We start from the raw sequence: 19,557 nt of genomic DNA on the forward strand, positions 1-19,557 counted from the left end.
GTGGGCCAGTTCACAGTTCTTTTTCACTTGGAGTGACAGCAGAAGTTTTTTTACTTGGCCCATATTTTGAGGGTGCCAACAGGAGCTTGCCTGGTTTCTGATCTGAGATGAGATTATTCTGGGATATTTTAATGTATCACACTTCCTCAATTCTGTGCTCTGAGGGAAGCCATGTGTGCAGAAGTTATTCCCTCTATGTATTTTTATCCCCTTTAGGATGACTTTATATTGGCAGAGCAGCATAAAGGGGCCATACTGTTAGTAAAAGCTGGATCCATTAATCTGGAGGAAGAATTAATACTGCTGTAAACTACTGAACCAGCTAGAGCACAGCGGTCCATCCCAGATACATCTGCATTTCAAACACATGATGTAATAATGCCTTTTATACACTGAGGTCCTTGGAAATTCCTATGTGATTAAGACTACATATGTATAGTTGTTTTGGATAGGATAATATTCATGGTATAAAAATTGTGTTTTAATGACAGCTCTGAGATACATGTAAATGTAAATTAAATAGTAGCTTCTAGCAAATAAGCGCTGTATACTATTAAAGAAAAAAAGACATTTTATCATGGGATCCAATATCATAAGTTGTTCATGTCTAGAGAATGGAAACTGGCACCCTGGTTTCCTTCCTCTCGATACTTTAGAAGATTTTAATTTTGTATTTCAAAGCAAGTAACGCATAGGCATCTGATTAGTTAGTGCTAGGGACAGAATGAGATGTTTGGCTGTCAGGTATTTGCAATCATTTCCATTCTCAATGAATAGGGAGCACAGGCGTACAATAAATGATAAATATGATGAGTTTTTAATTTTTAATGAGGCTCTCCTATATTTAGTCTATGTTTTGTTGGGTGTATATTACATGCCCACAAGTTATAATCATTAAGGATCTTCAAACAGTAGCCCTACTGCTACAAGCACACAGAGAGAACCCTGATACATAATTTCAGGTAGGTTACAAGAGACTAATATTACTGAATATGCTAATGGTCGGCTTACTACAGGGTATATAGGAGTCACCTTCCTTTTGAATATATGGGAGATATTTTATCCTGGATCATACTTAATGTGGATCATTAACTGGATGATTAAGTGCATGTTAATATGAATGTATTCACTGCGCTTCATTTATGGGCCTGTATGATCTAGAATAAGAGGGTGAATTTTCCTTAGGGCTTATCAGAAATATTTCCTAGGGACTGAGTTTGGCTTGGATGCTCATTCAGTGGCCATGGCATGTAAAGAAAAGTGGGGGAGCTTCTGTTGTTCAACAAAATTTGCCATGTCGGTTATTAGGGACTGTGGAGCTTTGACTAAATAGTCACATTTGTGATTCCTTCCAAGGAGAAGCAAACAGTCTTGCTGGTGGTTGCTGTGCTTTGTATACCTATTTGTGAATCTGGCCACTTTATTGGGTCTCAAAAGATATTTTTCAGCTGTCAAAAGCCAGTTTCCTTCTTGTGACACTACCCTGCACTGTGCAACCTCTCCTGGATGCTTTATATAATACAAACCAGAATAATCTGAATCGCCAAAATATGTGTGAATGATACTGTCCCTGAGTGCAATGGAAAACCAGGGATAATTGCATGTTTTTTTTCCTAGTGGGTATGATCACTGTGCTCTATGTATAGATAGAAATATGGAATAAGAAGAACCCTAATTACTGGTAAATAATGTATCTGTGACTCTCAAGTCTTGGAACAATGCAGTATGTCCCCTTTCAGCTTGAAAGAAAACAATGGAATTAGGCTGTCTACAAAGTATGTTTAAAATGTTTTTTATTTCTAAAGGCCTCTGCCACAACATGTGGTTTTTATTTAAGATTTTATAGAGATTTTTTACAGCTATAATCAAATAGCTTTCATCAGCAATAACAGAATAAACAATGATACCAGTTTATCAAAGACTTTTTAGTGGAGCACAGCAGGTATCTAAATAAATAATTTCTTCCAGTGTTTTAAGATCACTTCTTCTGGATAAGAAAGTCTTTTCTTGCCATCTTTGTTTCCCTTTGGAGGGAAGACAGACAGAGCTCTAAGAACGAAAGTCCAATTTTATTAATGGTCTTTTTGAGTATATCCCATTCTTGCAAGTTTTGCTCTCCTTGGAAACTTCAGACTTCAACTGTTTGACTGTAGTAATGATTTTTAACTTTGCACTTTCAAAATATTTTCCAAGACAGGTGGTATTGCAACCCTTGTGCCACATGCCCTCTGGCAGAAAAGGGCCACATTCAGTTTCTGAAGCCTGTTACTGAATACTTAAGGCACACTGGGCCACACCCATAACCAGAAAAGTGGGAAAATAAATTGTATTGGCAGTCAATAAATCCAGATAGAATTTATGGGGTGATGGGGTGGAGAAACACAATAAAATGGTGACTTGGAAAAATAAGAATGAATCACTAGTGGGTATCTAGGCAATAGCTTTGATTGCAATAATCATCTCATGGCTGTTAGCCACCTCCTAGTCTTCCTCCCAGCGAGGCTGCACTCACAGTCTCAAGTCCAGACTCAGAGTCTACACTGATGCGCAGGTAATTCTCCATCCCAAATGCATATGTAATTTTCATACTATCCTATCAGAAGAATTAAATGTTTGTTGCTGAGAGGGAGGCCCTATCTGGACTTGATTTCTCAATGACATGCAGCAAGTCAGTGGCCCCGTCATCACCACTGACACTGCTTCTTGTGTGATCATCACCCATATACTAAGCAGCACCCTGCTAAAACTGTCACTTGGACTTTATTGATCACACTTGCTCCTGCAGTTTTTCTGCTCATTAGGGAAGAATTACTGATGTTCAGCTTTCTGTCTCATCTCTTGAGGCTGAAGGAGATGTGTTGATGAGCTTTCTTTCCTTCTTTGTTATGTCTCTTGATCTTGTATTTCACTATTGTAGGCTGCAGCATAGGATTTATGGTATCTCTATCTCCAGATGTGCTGGACATAATTCTTTTCAGGTGTGAAAATAGTGTTTTATATCCAAAATATCACAAAAATTAAAAGAAATCTGTATGATCCAGGCAGCTCTCAAACAGATGCTAATGGAGTAAGACTGCCTGGTTCTGTCATGCCCCACCTCACTGATGAATACTGATAAAGGCCAGACCTGGCCTGTTTTGTCATTTCTGTGCTCACCAGCAGCTCACACTCTTTCAGGGAAGGTCCACGTTGTTTTCAGGATGTTCCAAGCCACTCTCTTGCCCAGTTCACAGAGAGATTTTCATGAGTCCTCTACTCTTAAGACTTCAGGGCACAAGAACCACATTTCTGTGGTTTTGTCTCATATTTTTCTTTATGGCTGCACTGAAGATGCGAGTCATCATACTATCCTGGTATTTCTTATTCAGTGACACTGTACATTCTGTTTAATATCTTTATCAATAATCTGGATGAGGGTATTGAGTGCAGCCTCAGTAATTTTGCAGACAACACCAAGTTGGGTGGGAGTGTTGATCTGCTTGAGGGTAGAAAGGCTCTACAAAGGGATCTGGACAGGCTTACTTATTTAAATTTTTAGACAAAGACTGTCAGATGCCTGGCATCTTAAAAAATGTCTTAAAATCACAGACATATGGTTTTTTATTTAAAAAAAAAAAAGAACTTCTTCAAAATCATGTCTGTCTTCAGAAGTGGAGAAAAACAGTGAAAGTTAATTTTGGTGGTGCAGCCCTTATAATTCTGTATCAATAATATTAGCTTTATTACATTAACTACTTAATCATCTAAAGTTGGATTTTTCAAACTGAGCTTCCAGATTTTGTAGGCATGCTTTTGTTCTACCATTTAGCAGATGAATTTTGCTGATTTGAGTTGTAAGTAATATGACTAGTGAGGCAATTCAGGTATCTAGCTACTGAATAGGCAGCATTTGTGCTTGGAATCGACTGTTGGTGCAAAGCGATAGTATAATTGGGTATAGGCACTTTATCACACAGAACACGCACTTTATCACACAGACAAGTCCTTTACATATTATTTCTTAATTCCATATCACAAGTTTGGGCACTATTGTGAACAGGAAATTTTGGTTCTTGCTTGGTAGTTCCCACTGAAATTACTGAAGTTTTTTTTCATTAGCTTTAATACCAAATAGAGCCCAAGTCTTCTTAATCAAAACCAATGAAAGTCAGACTTTTTATCTAAGTAAAGGATTCAGGATTTGATACAATGCAATTTTGAAGCATATTATTTAACATTATGTTGTTACCTTAAAAGTGGCTGCAAATAATAAGCTTTCTGGGAGTTACTCTGAACAGAGAGGTGTATGTGCACTGAAAGGTATTTCCAGGTGGCCTCTACTAACAGTTTGAACTAGAGTTCAAGTTTTACTCCAAGGGAGTTGGAAAATGATACATTAGAAAACATTCTATTGGTGCTGTTCTTCACTCTGCATAAGGAAATAACATAGGAAACCCTTTTCCCACTTGGTTTCCTGTAATTTTTTTAAACTTGTTAGTGTAATTCCACTTCCTCCTTCCAAAGTGATTTATGTAATCAGTACTTGATAAAACTGTGCTCTTGAAAAAGGTATTCCAGTTTGAATTTCAGTCTGAGAGCAAGATATTTTACTCTTCCTGTTATTTTTTAATTTTAACTTGAAAAGAAAAATTGGGAGTCAGACAAAAGTGCATGGTGGTTATACAGGGCTATGACCAAGGCACAGAATTCAGAAATTAAATACTGGTAGAGAGAGACTTTTTGATTTATTCTGGTGTTGAATTCCTTTTCATCTTCCAATGGTGCTGACTCTCTTAGCACAGTTCTTCTGAAGTAAATCCTGTTACATGATGATACAGTGCTTCACCTTTTAATCTACTGGTTTAAAATGGGGCCATCAAAATAGGAAGTTCTCATAAAAAGTTCATCGTCTCAGTGCATTTTCTTTTCCAGTTAATACAACTTTTAAAAGTTACCCAAACAACCCTTTTGCTTTCCTTTGTTTTCAAACATGAACCTTCTCCCAGTAATTCAGATGACATGATTTAAGCTGACATTAGTCACTTGGGATGACTTACAGAGAATTTATCCATGAGAAAAAAAAGCCATAAATGGGGTCAGGAGAAACTTGCCATTTTATCATATGCGTACATTCACTTGCTTCTTGCCAGGCACAGGCAAAACACAAAGGAACATTTCAGAGGCCCTGGTTCCTTTTTTTCTTTGCAAATAGGCATATTTCTAAAATCCAGACTTGAAATTTGGCATGGCCACAACTTTGTGCAAAAAATATCCTTTCTGTTGCCCTTTAAACAAATAACTAATGTTCTCGCTTATTCCTTTCTTCTTTTTTTTTTTCTTCTCAAACAAATCTGGACAGAAAAGCCTGTGACCTCTAAATACCATTTGCTCTCTCCGCCAGTCCTTAGTGCCACTGTTAGGACTGTAACGATCATGATGCTGCCACAGCGCTGAGGTTTTTGAAATACAGGTGGTGGCACCCTCCAGCTTGACAGGGGGGCAGAACAAAACAAAAAGATGTGATCTCCTCCCTTCAGATTAGCAGACTAAATACGAGACAAGTGGTGAAAAATGCATTTCGATGGCTAACACAGCATGTGGAAATAATGAACAAAATGGTAACCACGATTGCCAATACTCATAGTGTATGAACAGCTTGACCTTTGCCAGGACTTTTGCAAGAGTTTTAAAGAGGGATTTGAAGGAGAAAAATCAGAGACTTGCGTGGAGCCTTTTAGCAAAATGGGAAACATCATTAAGTGTTTGTTTTCAAATCTTGCATATGGGTAAGGGTAACATGTTGGACTGATGAGAGTTAGTACTTAGCTTCTCCAACATGATATGACAGATTATAATTGGGAGGGGAGGAAGCTGTGAGCAGATTGGAAAATCAGGACAAGCAGCTTATGTTTAATGTGATAGAGCAGGGGGAGTAGGCAGCCAGCACAGGTGTGCAGCAAGGAGAGACAGCATCCTCTCTGGTTTGCACTGGTATCAGAAAAGTTGGCTTCCATTTGTCAGGGCAGAGGCAAACCTGCTGTCATATGAGGAGGCGTAGCCGAGAAATTTTAGGTGTACTGGTGAACAGAGAAGCTGTCCACCGGCAGCCTTAAGGTAAAGAATCAATGAGCTTTGGGCACAGACCAGATGCGGATCCAAATTTCAGGCTGCTGTTGCTGTCTCCAGACTGTTCATGACAGCCAACTCCACCCCAACTCACTTTTCACAGCCGCTTCCTCTGTTTCTGCTCAGGCTATTTCTGTGCCTCTGGAGATGGTCCAGCAGCCACGTGACTTCCTCCCCAACAAAACATATTCTCCTGTTTCAGCTCCGTTAGGGTTTTTTTCTGTCACTGACTTCAGAGCTAATCCTTGGCAACTATTCTCACCAATCAATAGGTTCACTATCTGTATGTGAGCACTGCGTCGTATAGATGCACTGGGATTTAGTCTGCTACTAGAACTGGACTTCTTGTGTTCAAGTAATGAAGGCAATCATAACACACTGTTCCTTCCGTACAAATTTCTGCATGAGCATTTGCTTTTGAGGAAGTGTCCTGTTTTTGAAGATGGCAAAGTCATGTCTTGTGTAAAAAATCTCCAAAAGAAATAGATATACACTTCAAATAATACCTGTCTATTATCATAGATAATTGCAGTTTTACATTGTTTAACTGGTTTTCAACTGGTTGAAGTGAAATTATAAATTAGTAACCTAATCTGTATTTACAGCTGACACTTGCTTCCAGTATATTCCTCATTCTCAACTCAAAAAAGCTAATGAGCTCTAGACTTGCTATCTTCTTGGTAAGGCGAAGTGATGAGCAAGGAAGCAGGTCCAGGCAAGATTGTATGTTGTCTTTAGAATTTTTGCAAATTTGAAGTGATTTTGTTTTGTGGTTATGAAGGTTTCAAAATAAAAACTTACGTATTTTACCAGAAATATTGAGTTCATTTCAATTTTACTTCTTGCCTACCTCAGTAAACAAAACTAGAGTATGCTGTTTGATGGATTTGAACTGAAAACTGCTATTATGAAAACAGCTGATGGTGGCCAACAGCAGGCATTTCCCCCCATGTGTTCTACACCTTCCCCCTCCTCCCAGTACTACAATGCCCTCAGAATTCTCCAGTAACCAAGGTTCAGCTTTTTTTTAGTAATAAGAAAAGAAATGTCTGCTCAAACTAAAGCAGGGGCTTGCAGAAGGGCCTTGTGGAAGGATTCATCTAGTCTATAACTCAGTTTAAGATTTACAGTCATTTCTGTTGGTTAGAGGAGTTGTCTCTAACTTTCCATCCTTACCTCTTTCCAGATGATCCACTGTCATCCACTTGATATCTAGATTAGAGAAAGCATTGCTTGCCTCTCTGGGTCAGCATAACACATTCACAGCAGAAGTCACCCCTGCTGCCAGTGTGGGACAGGGTGTGTTTTATGCAGGACACTTACAGGATGCAAAACATGCATAAGACAGTAACTCGCATAGTATGATAGTTCCCAGAGTCAAATTCAGGAATGCCACACACACCCTAAAAACTCCACTGACCTGAAAAAGTGTTTAAAAAAGCTGGTTTAGCATATATTATTGAACAGAATGTGAAATACAGATTGTTTTGCTCTTCTCTTCATCCCCTGAAATAGTTCTGTGTTAGAAAACGTGATATATAGTGCTAAATACACAGAAAAATAGTGCTCTGAAATTAGGACATCACATTCTGTTTACAGTATATAGGCTGCAACATTGTCTCTTTTAGGTTTTGATTCCTTACAGAAAGAGATGTCTGCCATTCATGCTGGCTAACAGTTTGCTAGTACAAACAAAAGTCAGCTGTGGATGGAATATTATGACGGTTTCTTCTCTTCAAGACTTGATGCACTTACATGTAAATAACACTGAAAAAAAAAAATCCAGACATTTGGTACTTACATATGTCTAATTGTCTAACATGTTGGATAAATATTACTTGAGACTCTTTTCAGTAAGTTATTTCTGTGAAAGATAATGGGTAATCTTACTACATTTGTTATTGCAAAGGCTACCTAACTAAATTTGTTATTACAAGTGCAGAGTAGTGAGCAATTAATGCTTCATTTTGAGTCTTCCCAAATGGAATTAATCAGGCTTGCATTTTCTATATTGAAATTGTTGAAGAGAAGACTGAAAAGCTCAGAGCAGCTGCAGAACTCAGAAAGAATGAAGGGCTGAACTTGCACTGAAGATACGATATTGCCCCAGCTTTGCTTCCATCTGTGAATACAACATCTGCTTTTGAGGAAGAGAAATGAGAAACTGCATAAATCAATATAAAGATTGTTTCCATTTCCAAGTGTAGTCCAGGGCATAGTATTTGTGAAAGAGGATTGACAGTAGGGTTCCATTACTGGTAGAGCACAGTTTTAAATTCAACATCATGATTATTGAGGAGGCTAAAGGAAAAGGTAGAAAAGACTATGTCATACTTTAGTATCCTTTCATGATAATTACTAAGGTAAATGACATGTTATTCATACAAATACTCACTAGCATATCCAGTAATCATGATATATATATCTACGTATTAAAAAATAAAATGTGCTTTTTTCTGACAACTTTAGAATTAATGACTTGAATATTATTCTTCTTTAGATTACTATAAATAGTCTCCAGTACTTGTCAAATGTCCATTTATCTCAGGTAGTATTCATATACTCACCTACTGTATGAAATCCTAATTGATAATGCAAAGAAAAGAAGCATGGATTTTTTACAGCTAGACATGAAAAATCCACCAAACATTGCCATCAATAGAAAGCGTTGTTGGTGTTAATGATTTATTCTAAACAAACATGTCATATAATAAATCTGTACTGAGGTGTTTGGTGTCACCCATGAATTCACTTTTGCAGCAACAAAGCCTTCCCTAACCCATCTTTAAGCTATTAGTCGTTAGTACAGCTCTGCTCTGTATTGTCATTTTCAGTGTTTAGTACTTGTGAAAACAATGGGATTCAATTGGGATGTATCTCTTTCTAGCATGAACCACATCAACTTTCTGCACATACAATGTCAAATGATGCTTCAGCTCTTGTTTCTCACTACCATCTTGGGCAGAGTGGTTGGTTTTGGGGTGCCAGGCTCATTGGGGGCCATGCATACAGTAAAGAAGAGAGGCCCTACCACAAGGATTTGACACAGACTAAGCAGAGTTTTATTATAAAAGCTTAGCTTGGAAGGAAAGTATAAGAGAAGAAAAACTACATTTACAATTTCACATCATGCAATCAAAACAACTTTAAAGGCAAAATTGTTCTTGGTTCTGTCCAATACTCATTACATATCAAGCATATAAAAACCAACATCACCATGGTTTAAAATGCGTTTACATGTGTGCACTCATTACAGTCTCACCCTCCAGGGAACTACTATGTTTTCTTGAAAGTTTATAGCTCACAATTACCAGAACCCAATGACTTACATTTTCCTAACTGATTTCCAGGAGGCCAGTTTTGTCTGCTGCCTCTTGACGAGCCACAGTGTTCCAGCTCCCTTGTTAGACTGAAGACACATATATAAACAAGTATCTCCAAAGTTGCCCTAATTCCTCGGTGGAAGTGATGGCATACTGAAAAATGGAATAATGAGAAATTTCACCGACTGAATGGTTCACAATCATCCGAGCACAGCTGTTGCCTCCAGTAGTAAATGGGAGGGCCAGGGCTCAAATTTTTCTGGCATTGTGAATGATCTTTGAAAATTTTGCCAGGCCCTGCTCTGGGTAGCGCAGCATTAGATGCTGAATTTCCCTACTGTCTTTAAGGAGCCTGAAGTGATATCCAAGCTCAAGGAGATAGGCAGGAACATGAACTTTGTTTTATCTCAGAAGACAAAAAGAGTGAAAGAGGCCTAATTATCATATGTACATATTTCTTTGTATTTGAAAAGAAACATTTTTGTTGCCTATGAAAACCAATCAATCAGATCGAGCACTTTCCTCCCAAAAGGCTTCCCATATAAACCCATTGCTGTAGGCTTCAGCCTGTAGGATTTCCTTCCTCCCCTGGCTCAAATGATGGAAATTCATCTTCTGGTTTGTTTCTTTTGCCTGAAAACTAAGCAGTACACCAAGCCTTTGATCAAAACTGAATGCTAAAAACAATTCTGCCACTCCCCCTTTGCACGAAATAGTGCTTACTCACAGAAATATTCCTTTTGAAGATGCTTTGTAGATACCAGAGAGATACATAAGAGTCTGGAGGGCTAAGAGATACTGTACTTGTTGAGCAAAGGCCATATCCTGATGTCATCAGATACAGTATTCCTGAATAGTCTTTTATGTGGGGTTTTATTTCAGGGTTCTGTAAGAGTTTCATTTTTTTTCAGTTTATGAAGAGAACCTCAGGGATTGCAGAAGGATTTTTGAGAAGGGCAATTATGAGTCCCAAAAACATCAGCGGAAAGAAATACTGATTCACTAAACAATACAGTTAAAGACAGAAGACACATTAACTGTCTGCATTTTCCTCCTAATATTCATAAGACAAGAACGAGTATATAATTTCCAGAGTTTTTAAATAGCTACTTATTTAGATCACCAGAAAATGGCCGCATCCCACATAGGATGCAAAAACGCAGTGATCCGCTATTAAATGAAGCTGTTCCAGATAAACTGTGAGCCAACTGACCCTGGAAATTTAGTACCCAAGTTGCGTGACTCGAAAATCTGTTCAAAGCAAGGCATGGCTGCAGGCCTTGACTGTTGTACTTTAGTAACCATAGTAACATGGTCTCTGGAGACCTAATGGTAGTGAATTTTCCTTTATTTCAAGGAAGAGTAATAAGAGAAATGTGGATTGGAACTTGTTCTCTCTCTTTTTTTTCCCCCCCTTCCTTATTTTTACTATGCCATGACCTTGACCAAAATATCTTTGAAGTATTTGCTGGCTGATTTTCTGCTGTGGGACCAGAAAAAAAATATCAGGATATATAAAGGATCTTGCCAAAGGAAGTCCTATCTTCCTCAAAATATTTGCCTTCATTCCCAAAGAGAACCTCTTGACTAATAATGTTTCAAAAACTTCTTAATGGAAGGAACTGATAACTTTCATCTCACAGCTACTGTGGGCACCAGAATAATGTCGTACTTTCTTTGAACTGACAGATTAATTGGTTTTTGTTTCAGTAGCAGGTGCAGCTTTTCGTGAGTACATAATTGGATGTACATGTTTTTTCAAAAGAACACAGGCCCCTGTCTGGTGCCAAGCTCTTTTTTTTTTTTTTTTTCATTTGGGAAAAAAACCCCATGATTTCATTTTTTAAGTACAATGTAGAAAACTCATGTAAGTGTTTTTAAAAAGCCAAATACAAACAAACAAATGTTCACAATACATACTTAAGTCTGTCTCACATGTTTCAGCTATTATCCTGGATTAGAAATTCCATCTGTCATTGAATCCATATGGTTTACCAAATGGCAGTTTACAACCATGTATTTTTTGCAGATTTGAAGTTAGTTGGTTTTTGTTGCAAAAGTTTTAATGTTCATGTTAATGTCTTTGTGTGTGTTTCTATGTGTGGATGTATCCCTCTGTGAATGTGTAAGTACATGCAAAATTGCTAAAAATTGTCGTAGGATGCAAGTGGACTTTATCGTTTAAAACACCAGTTGTACACAAAGCAAATATCATCAACATTGAGCTGCAGAGTTCAGTTATTTCCTCCTCTAAATCCAAGAGCCTTATTTTAGGCTTTCCATTACTTCTACTGAATGGAATAAAATGAAATGAGAAGAGCTGCCTTTACTTCTCTGTGCTGTCCCCTCCGTGTTTTGAGCAGACATGTGCTTACATTAGGGAGCGCAGACTGCATGGGTATGAGGCTGGTCCGCATCCTCTTTCCCTTTTCCCTCCCCTCAGGTTATCGATTACCCAGGCAGATGGCTGCTGTGGTTCTGACACAGCACACCAGTGCAGTCTCCCATTCACCGCAAATGAGAGAAAGCTATCGCTGAGAATTATATTTCAGTAACTGAGAATGTTTAAAAACATAAGTGGAGCCATATACTTTGATGTCCTGCCTAATGTAAGACCCAGTAACTCAGAACAAAAAAGCTGGGAATAGTTTTCTTTCGTTCTCATGGACTGAAGCTGTCTCTCTCTTCCACTCAGTCTAACAAATCACTAGGATTCTGGCCAGAATCATGGAAAATCTCTATACAGTGTTACTGTAAAGGGCTGGAGTATGGAGTTGTATATGATACTTGAGAAGTTTATCTGAGAGGTCAGAAGAGGTCTTTTCCTACCAATTTGCCATCACTGTTACCCACTTCTGGCTACCAGACCTGTGCTAGCAAACACCTTCCTCCTTCTCCGCAGCCGTCGTAAGTAGGTAAGAAAAGTATAAATCTGAGCCCAACTCTGACTTTATTCAGAGTCCTCTGTGCTACGATGTCAGGTTTCACATTGAACCACACTTTAAGGTAATACTGAGAAAACAGAACAATTTGCAGTCATGGGTAAGACTCACTGGTTATGAAGTTTTACTCCATGTCCAGCTCGTCTCTTCTTAGTGTGGCTGAAGCAACAGGTTTCCCAGCTAAAATGAGGTTTAGACACATGGAATTTGTGTTAATCCTCAATAGCTTCATGTGGCTCCATAAAAGTTGTTGTTGCACCAAAGTGGGTTTTACTTTTCCTGCCTGCAGGGCAGAGCATCTGATGTCTGCATTTGGGGTCATGAAAACCAGGCAATGCTTAGTCAAGAGATCTTAACTCAGGAGAGGACATCAGCATTTTGAGAACAAAACAAAAATAAAGCAGGGGAAGTTTGCAATTCTCTTCATTTACATACCTCCCTCAAATCCATACTCATTTCTGGCTTAACCTAAACACATGGCTCCTTGAACTTTTCCCCCAGTTCTTCCTTCCTTTTACTCCCTCCCACTCTTCCTTAATACCTTCTCCAACCTCACAGATGTAGTTGCCAGTCCACTGATCTGAACACTTAGAAATACACATGGTCCCATTTCCCCTTCCCATTTTTACAAACTGCTGCACCTGGTCCTGCCTGACTCTGGCTCTGTGAAAGAAAAACTTGTGTAAAGACAAACCTGCCTTCCTTCCACTGTGGGGGAGCAAGTTTTACATTTTAAAGATAACTGATCTCTTAGGGTATGTGTGTAGTCCTAAAGAGTATGTACCAATATGTTGGATGAAGAAGGTTCATTTTCAAGTTGGGTCATTTATTTCTTGATTCATAAAAGCAATCCTTGGCAAAGGCAGTTGCTCCCCAGCTATTTCCTACAGGGGCTGAAAAACTCCAGCTTGCCTGCAGGACAAGGGAAGGCACATTTTAAGGATGTTCAGCATGATACCGTGTGAGATTCTTTGATCATATTCAGGTCTTGTGGTCAATTTTTAAGCCTTCTCAGATAGGGCTTGGTGCATTAATTTGCATAGGTTAAGAACATTTCTTTAACATTCTTAATTTCTGCTGCATGGGCAGGACTTGAGGTCTTTTGGAACATGCATGGTAACAGCCGCAGACATGAAGGAGCTCCCTTAAATGTCCTACAGTTATCTTTGAGGAAATTTTTAGTCTGTCCAAATTAAAAGGTCTGCCAGATGTTCAAAATGTAATAAAATTCCTAACATCACATCACTGATGGTTTCATTGCTGTGAAGATGAGTCCAAAGAGACAAGATGCCAAAAATGCTTTCTTGTCTCCACTTGACATTGGAAATGGATATGACAGATACCATCTATGGAGGCTTCTCTCAGCACAGTGAAAGGCACAGATGTGAATATGTAGAAATCTTGACAGATTGTCTTCTGGTTGGTGAGGTGCTGGGATGAATTGGGGCATTATTTAGAGCAGAAAACAGCACCAGTCCAGCAACTCCTTGTGCGACAGGGATAGCTAATGTTCAACACAAACCCAACTAGGCAGAGATAATGCATATTCTGGAAAGGATCTGTATCTATTGAGCTGACCTGGAGCTGAACATTATTTGCCCTTAACTATTCTTAGCGATGACTCATGGTTAGCATTGACTTGATTGAATCCGTTGCTGCTACAGCTCTTTCCAAACGTAGGTGAGCCATTGCATTCTCTCCACTACATTTCTCCAGTCACTGTTTCATAGGTTCTTTGAGGCGCAGAGCCCCTGGCCATGTATGGTCCCACTGGGCCACGTTTCTAAAGGTGTTCCACATTTATGATTGGGGCCAAATCTTCTGAGGAGGTCGGCCTATTGTGCACTGGAGTCTTGAAATTCTGCCCACCATTGTCACAGTGGGAACAGGCTTCAAGCAGTCTTGAAAATCTGGTCCTTATTTAGGAACCGAAAAGAGAACCAAGCTCACAAAAATATGTCAGTGTATCTGGTTACTGAGCAATTGAAAATCTGCCCTCATTGTGCTTCAGGATTAACTCAGGATTAGTAGGCACATCACTACAGCAGTAAATTGAGAGAAAGGTGAAGCAAGGGTAATAATAATATAGCAGTATTTCAGCAGCAGCTATTTGAACTGTAATCTCAAAAGACCTCAAAACCATCACGTGAAAGGATCATCTAAACTACCTTGGAATGCAAACCTGCTGGAGTAAAGATATGTCACCAAATATTTTCAAGGGAAGAGAGGCAAAATTAGTCAGTCTGCATGCAGCATGATGGATCTTAATGTTTGCGTCATGTATTTCATTTAATCCTTACTTTTCTTTTTGGATTTCTCTGGTTGCTTTCCTTGCATCACTGAGTCTATGAGAAGTAATTTAGCATTTTTCTAGACTAAACATTGGTCTATATCAGTGAAGTATTTATTGCCTACTTTTTATATTAGTTTCATTTATGCAATTAGGCTACATATGTATTTTTATAGAAGCTTAAGAAAATAGCCATACTTCAAAATACACATCCAGTTTTAAAGTCACAGCTACAACAGCACATGTATTTGATTTTCTTGTCAGAGATTATTATATTATTTATATGTATCAATGCATGTAAATTCAAAGCAATTATTACGGAATGTGATGCTTTAAATTAAAAGAAAAAAGTAGTTGACACTTGCTATTAAACTTTTAATTATATTAATTAATAACAAAATAAAATTTAAAGTAGATAATAAGACAGTAATGTAATATGGTAGCTACACTATAATTAGCTATCCTAACATTTTTAAAAAGGGAACAATCATGTTTCAGATTGTTATTCATTTTTCATGTTAGGAAAAAAAGCCCTTCTGCAAAAAATTGATGTCCAACTTTTTTGCAGAGTGATTTTTTAATATCTAGGATATTTATATATTTTATACTCATTTCATTCTTTCTGATTATCTTTTTAATTATTTTATTTTCCCTTCTTTAGTCACTGAATGGTTTTGCATTGGTGGTGAGTGCAGACGGAATGATATTTTATGCGTCATCGACGATTGTGGACTATCTAGGGTTTCATCAGGTAAATATATTAACAAATATTTAGAATACTTAGGCACTGTCATTATAATGACTTTCTTGTAGTCACTTCTGCTAACTGGCTTTCTAAAACACAGCACTGTTTTTTTGCCTTATCCTGCTACTGCTGATTAGACACTATTACTGAAGTGATTTTACTATGCCATTTCAGACTAATTTTCTTTTTTTTTGGTGATCTGACAGGTGAAGATGAATTGTTTGTAATGTTGTTCCTTTTGTAAAGCTTTTGTTAACAGAAACATGATGCATTATAAAAATAAGATTTAGCTAGAAGTTTTCTTTCAATTTCAGTATAAGATGCTGCTATTCTAGACTGATTGCCTGTGTATAATAAATATATTGCAAAGTCACAGAATAACAGAACCATGTAGTTGGAAAGGACCTCTGGAGGTCATCTAGTCCAACCTCCTGCTCAAAGCAGATCCAGTTAGAGCAGGTTGATCTGGGACTCATCTAGTCAAGTTCTGAGTTTCTATGACCCCTCTGGAAGATGTGTTCCAGTGTTTAACCACCCTGACTGTAAATTTTTTTTGCTTATATCAAGTCCCAGTTTCCTGTGTCGGGACTTGTGTCTGTTGCTTCTTGTCCTCCCACTTTGTTCTTCTGAGAAGAGTTGGGCTTTGTCTTCTCTACACCCGCTCATTCAGTTGATGTAGACAGCACTTAGTTCTTTCTGAAGTTTTCTCTTCTGAACGCTGAACAAACCCTGTTCTTCTCTCCTCTCCTGATATGTCATGTGCTCCAGCCCTCTTAGGTGTCTTGGTAGCACTCTCCTGGGCTCACTTTGGTATTTTAATATCTTTATTTGCCTGGGGTACCGAAAATTAGAAAGAATTTTGCCTTTGTTGAACTTCCTGAGGTTCCTGTCAGCTCATTTTTACAGCCTGCCAAGGTCTGCGTAGCTGTCCTGCTCTCCCCAGCTGGTACCCTCTAAAAACCTGCTGAGAGTTCACTCTATACCACCATTCACTAATCAAGAAATTAAACAGGGTTGGTCCCAGCATCAATCCCTGAGGGACGCCACTAGTCACCAGCTGCCAGTTGGACTTTTTTATGACTCACATTTGCATATGCACAAAAGAGTTAAGAATAAAAAGAATCATCTTAAGATGTCAAGCCAAAAAACAGATGTTGAAAAACAGGGGTCTCTGAAATAACTGTCCTCAATCAATCTTTGCCGTGAAGGTATCCTAGACCAGTCATTATTTTAAGGAAAGTACCAACCTAAAGATAAGCATCTGCCCCACTACGCTTACAAATTACATTCCTTGTCATTGTTTCAGACTGATGTAATGCACCAAAACATATATGATTACATTCACGTGGATGATCGCCAGGATTTCTGTAGACAACTGCACTGGGCCATGAATCCTCCCCAGATGTTGTCTGGACAGCAACTACAGACAGAAACAGGTGGGATTGTATATGGTGATTGGAAACATAGGCACCACTGTACAGAGGTAGACTTGCACTCCACCTACACCCATGTCTGTTCCATGTCAAGTCAGATTCTTCACTGGAAAGCTGTTCAGTGGCCATTTATAATGTTATTGTCCCATAGAAGATGTTTCTTCCTGATCCTTGATATTTATAAGGTAGCATGTGCCACTGAGGCCACAAAGTTGATGTTTCCTTTATTTCCCTCTAATGTGCCTACAGATATTCTTATCCATGCAGAATGAAGAGCACCAGTGTTCATCCTACCAACCTTTTGCTCATGCTGATCAGGACATTAGTATTCCTCTCATTAATGCAAAAACATTCCATGCAAAACATTTCTGCACAGTACCACAGTGGCAACATCACTTTCTGCTATTTGTTTTCCCATGCAACATTATGTAGATAGGAATCTTCAGAAGAACAAGTAGGCTTAGCAATGCACTTTTTCCTCTGAGACTGTATTTCCCTAGGAAGACAGGTGGATACATGTTCTCAAGGTTTCTTTTACATGAGGCATTAAGCTGAAATCATGACTGCAGAAAATACAGTGAGGTTGAAATTGTTAACTTTATAAAGAATTATTGATTCCAGCAAAATGTATGCATTTCACCAGAGGTGAGGCAGTAACTGAGGAAAGAAATTGAGGAAGCAAAGTCTCCAGATGGGTGGGGAGAAACTTGCAAGAAGTCCTTCAGCAGCCTTTATGAAGTCCTCAGGAACACAGTCACAAAAGTTTGGTAGAATTTCTTGCAGTTTCTGTGTTTTGCATGAGTCTTACAGATATCTGAGGAACTCTGCAAGATTTTGTAGGAAATATACAGAAAACAAACTAAGCAATGTGCATGAGTATTTCAAACTATAAAAAGTTTTTTTTCCTAATATATACAGTGGAGAATTTAGGTTCCTGAGTTCGTACATCTGTACAAATACTTGTGTCTTTTGGGAAATAAGTATTTCAAAAGCTATGCCCTTGTGGTCCAAAACTGGAAAATGCTTCACTAAAAATCAAGGAGGCAACAGCTGAACATTAGCTAATCAGCCACTGTTCATTTGTTTGTTTTTGTCTTGCATTAGCATTTTTTCTTATTTTGTTTCTTTTTTCTAATGTATTTTCTGTGATCTCTGATCTCAAAACCAGCAACATCTGTTACCCTGCTTTGCATCATTAAAAATCACAAAAACTCAGGAAATAAAAAAGTCAAAGTTTCTAAAGAAACTCACCTGAATTCCATTGTAGAGCTTTTCTTTTTTCTTTTGGTAGAGCCTGTGCAGATGTACCTATACATGATACAATTTAACATTCACCCTTCCATAAAGTAATTTTTAGCAATTTCCCTAACAGCTTCTTCAATTGGCTACAGAACATTTTCATTCTTTCTTAGTGTGATCTGATCCATATTGCCTCCACTGTTGTTCCTAGGAGAAGAATATATTCTCAGTAAATTGTTTAAAGCACAAGAGAATGACAGCATGACAACAGATTATTCTTCCTTCTTAACTCGTTGTTTCATCTGTCGCGTTCGCTGCTTGTTGGACAGTACTTCTGGCTTCCTTGTAAGTATAATTTCACTTAGAGAACTGTAGTCATGACATACTAGATTTTAATTACTTTGTATGAAAAATATTTCAACATAAATATTGTGGAGAGCCATGGACAGGATACACTTCTAATTTGCTGTGCACTAACAAGAAACACCTAAAGACATTTATTAATATGTATAGAGAGTGATGGGAGAAAAGAAGGTTGTAATATTTGAAATGAAAGAATCTCTAAACTTTTATATTTTAAGCTCTTTTGGACAATATCTGTCCTTGAGTTGTACTGGGCCTTGCACAAGGGTCGCAAGCCTGAGTTTCAACGATTAACATTTAAGCACAAAGTATTTGCTTTAAGGAACAAGAATAATAATGATCCATTTTCCTCTTTTGTAAAGGGTCCTTTAATAATAAAAACCAGAATTAGAAAGTCTCTCACGCACTCCTGAAATATCCTTACCAGGAGTGGCTCATTTCTAGAAATCACTTCCCCATTTACTTAAAGACCAATGCTGCTTCTTCTTATGACAAAGTATGGCACGTGCAAAGAAAATGAGAGGATCATCACCAGACAGGGAAATGCAACTTCTGTCTCAGACGCTCATTTGCTGGAAGACTATGGGTCTGAACAGCCATACCAGTTAGTCATTTCTGCATCCCTGTTTTAATCTTGTAGCTCTGGAAAATGCCCAACACAAGCGGACTGATTTTTCTCTGGTCATTTTGTGGTAGGTAATTTTTTCACCAAAAGGCAGCAGTGTGTTATTAACTTGATCTCTGCCTTCTGATTATATGGAAATTTGAGGCAGGGATGGATGGTTTCTTTCAAGCTATGTACTTCATATCTGGCTGTCTTGGGCATATCTTTTCCCTTGGTGTCTGCTTGCACAGCCCTTGGGTTGTGCCAGTCCATATACTTCCCAGAGAAAGGGCAGGGCAAGAGGAAAGAAACTCAGGAACCTTCTCACTGGAGAGGACAGAGCACAGAAAAATAATAGTTCCAGCTTCAGAGTGAGGCACAGAGGAAATGGCTGTTTACACCAACATATGCTGCCTGTCTTGGTGAACAGAACATAACACAGAACTTCTACTTTACATACACAGGAGAGAAAAAAAACAAAAACCAGCCTAAAATGTCTCATTTTACTGTGAT

The 19,557-nt window shown here is 38.3% G+C and overlaps 1 protein-coding gene across 1 annotated transcript in view; it reads left to right on the plus strand.

The window, feature by feature from the left end:
* The window catches only part of AHRR (aryl hydrocarbon receptor repressor), a 66,371-nt gene that overhangs the window by 39,953 nt on the left and 6,861 nt on the right, over positions 1-19,557 (plus strand). The window contains exons 4-6 of the mRNA XM_074847887.1: positions 15,322-15,411; positions 16,712-16,841; positions 18,289-18,422. Coding sequence (XP_074703988.1) covers positions 15,322-15,411; positions 16,712-16,841; positions 18,289-18,422 — 354 coding nt within the window. The remainder of the gene's footprint in view (positions 1-15,321; positions 15,412-16,711; positions 16,842-18,288; positions 18,423-19,557) is intronic.

This window comes from Strix aluco, chromosome 1 (assembly GCF_031877795.1).
Source record: "Strix aluco isolate bStrAlu1 chromosome 1, bStrAlu1.hap1, whole genome shotgun sequence".
Classification (NCBI taxonomy): Eukaryota; Metazoa; Chordata; class Aves; order Strigiformes; family Strigidae; genus Strix; species Strix aluco.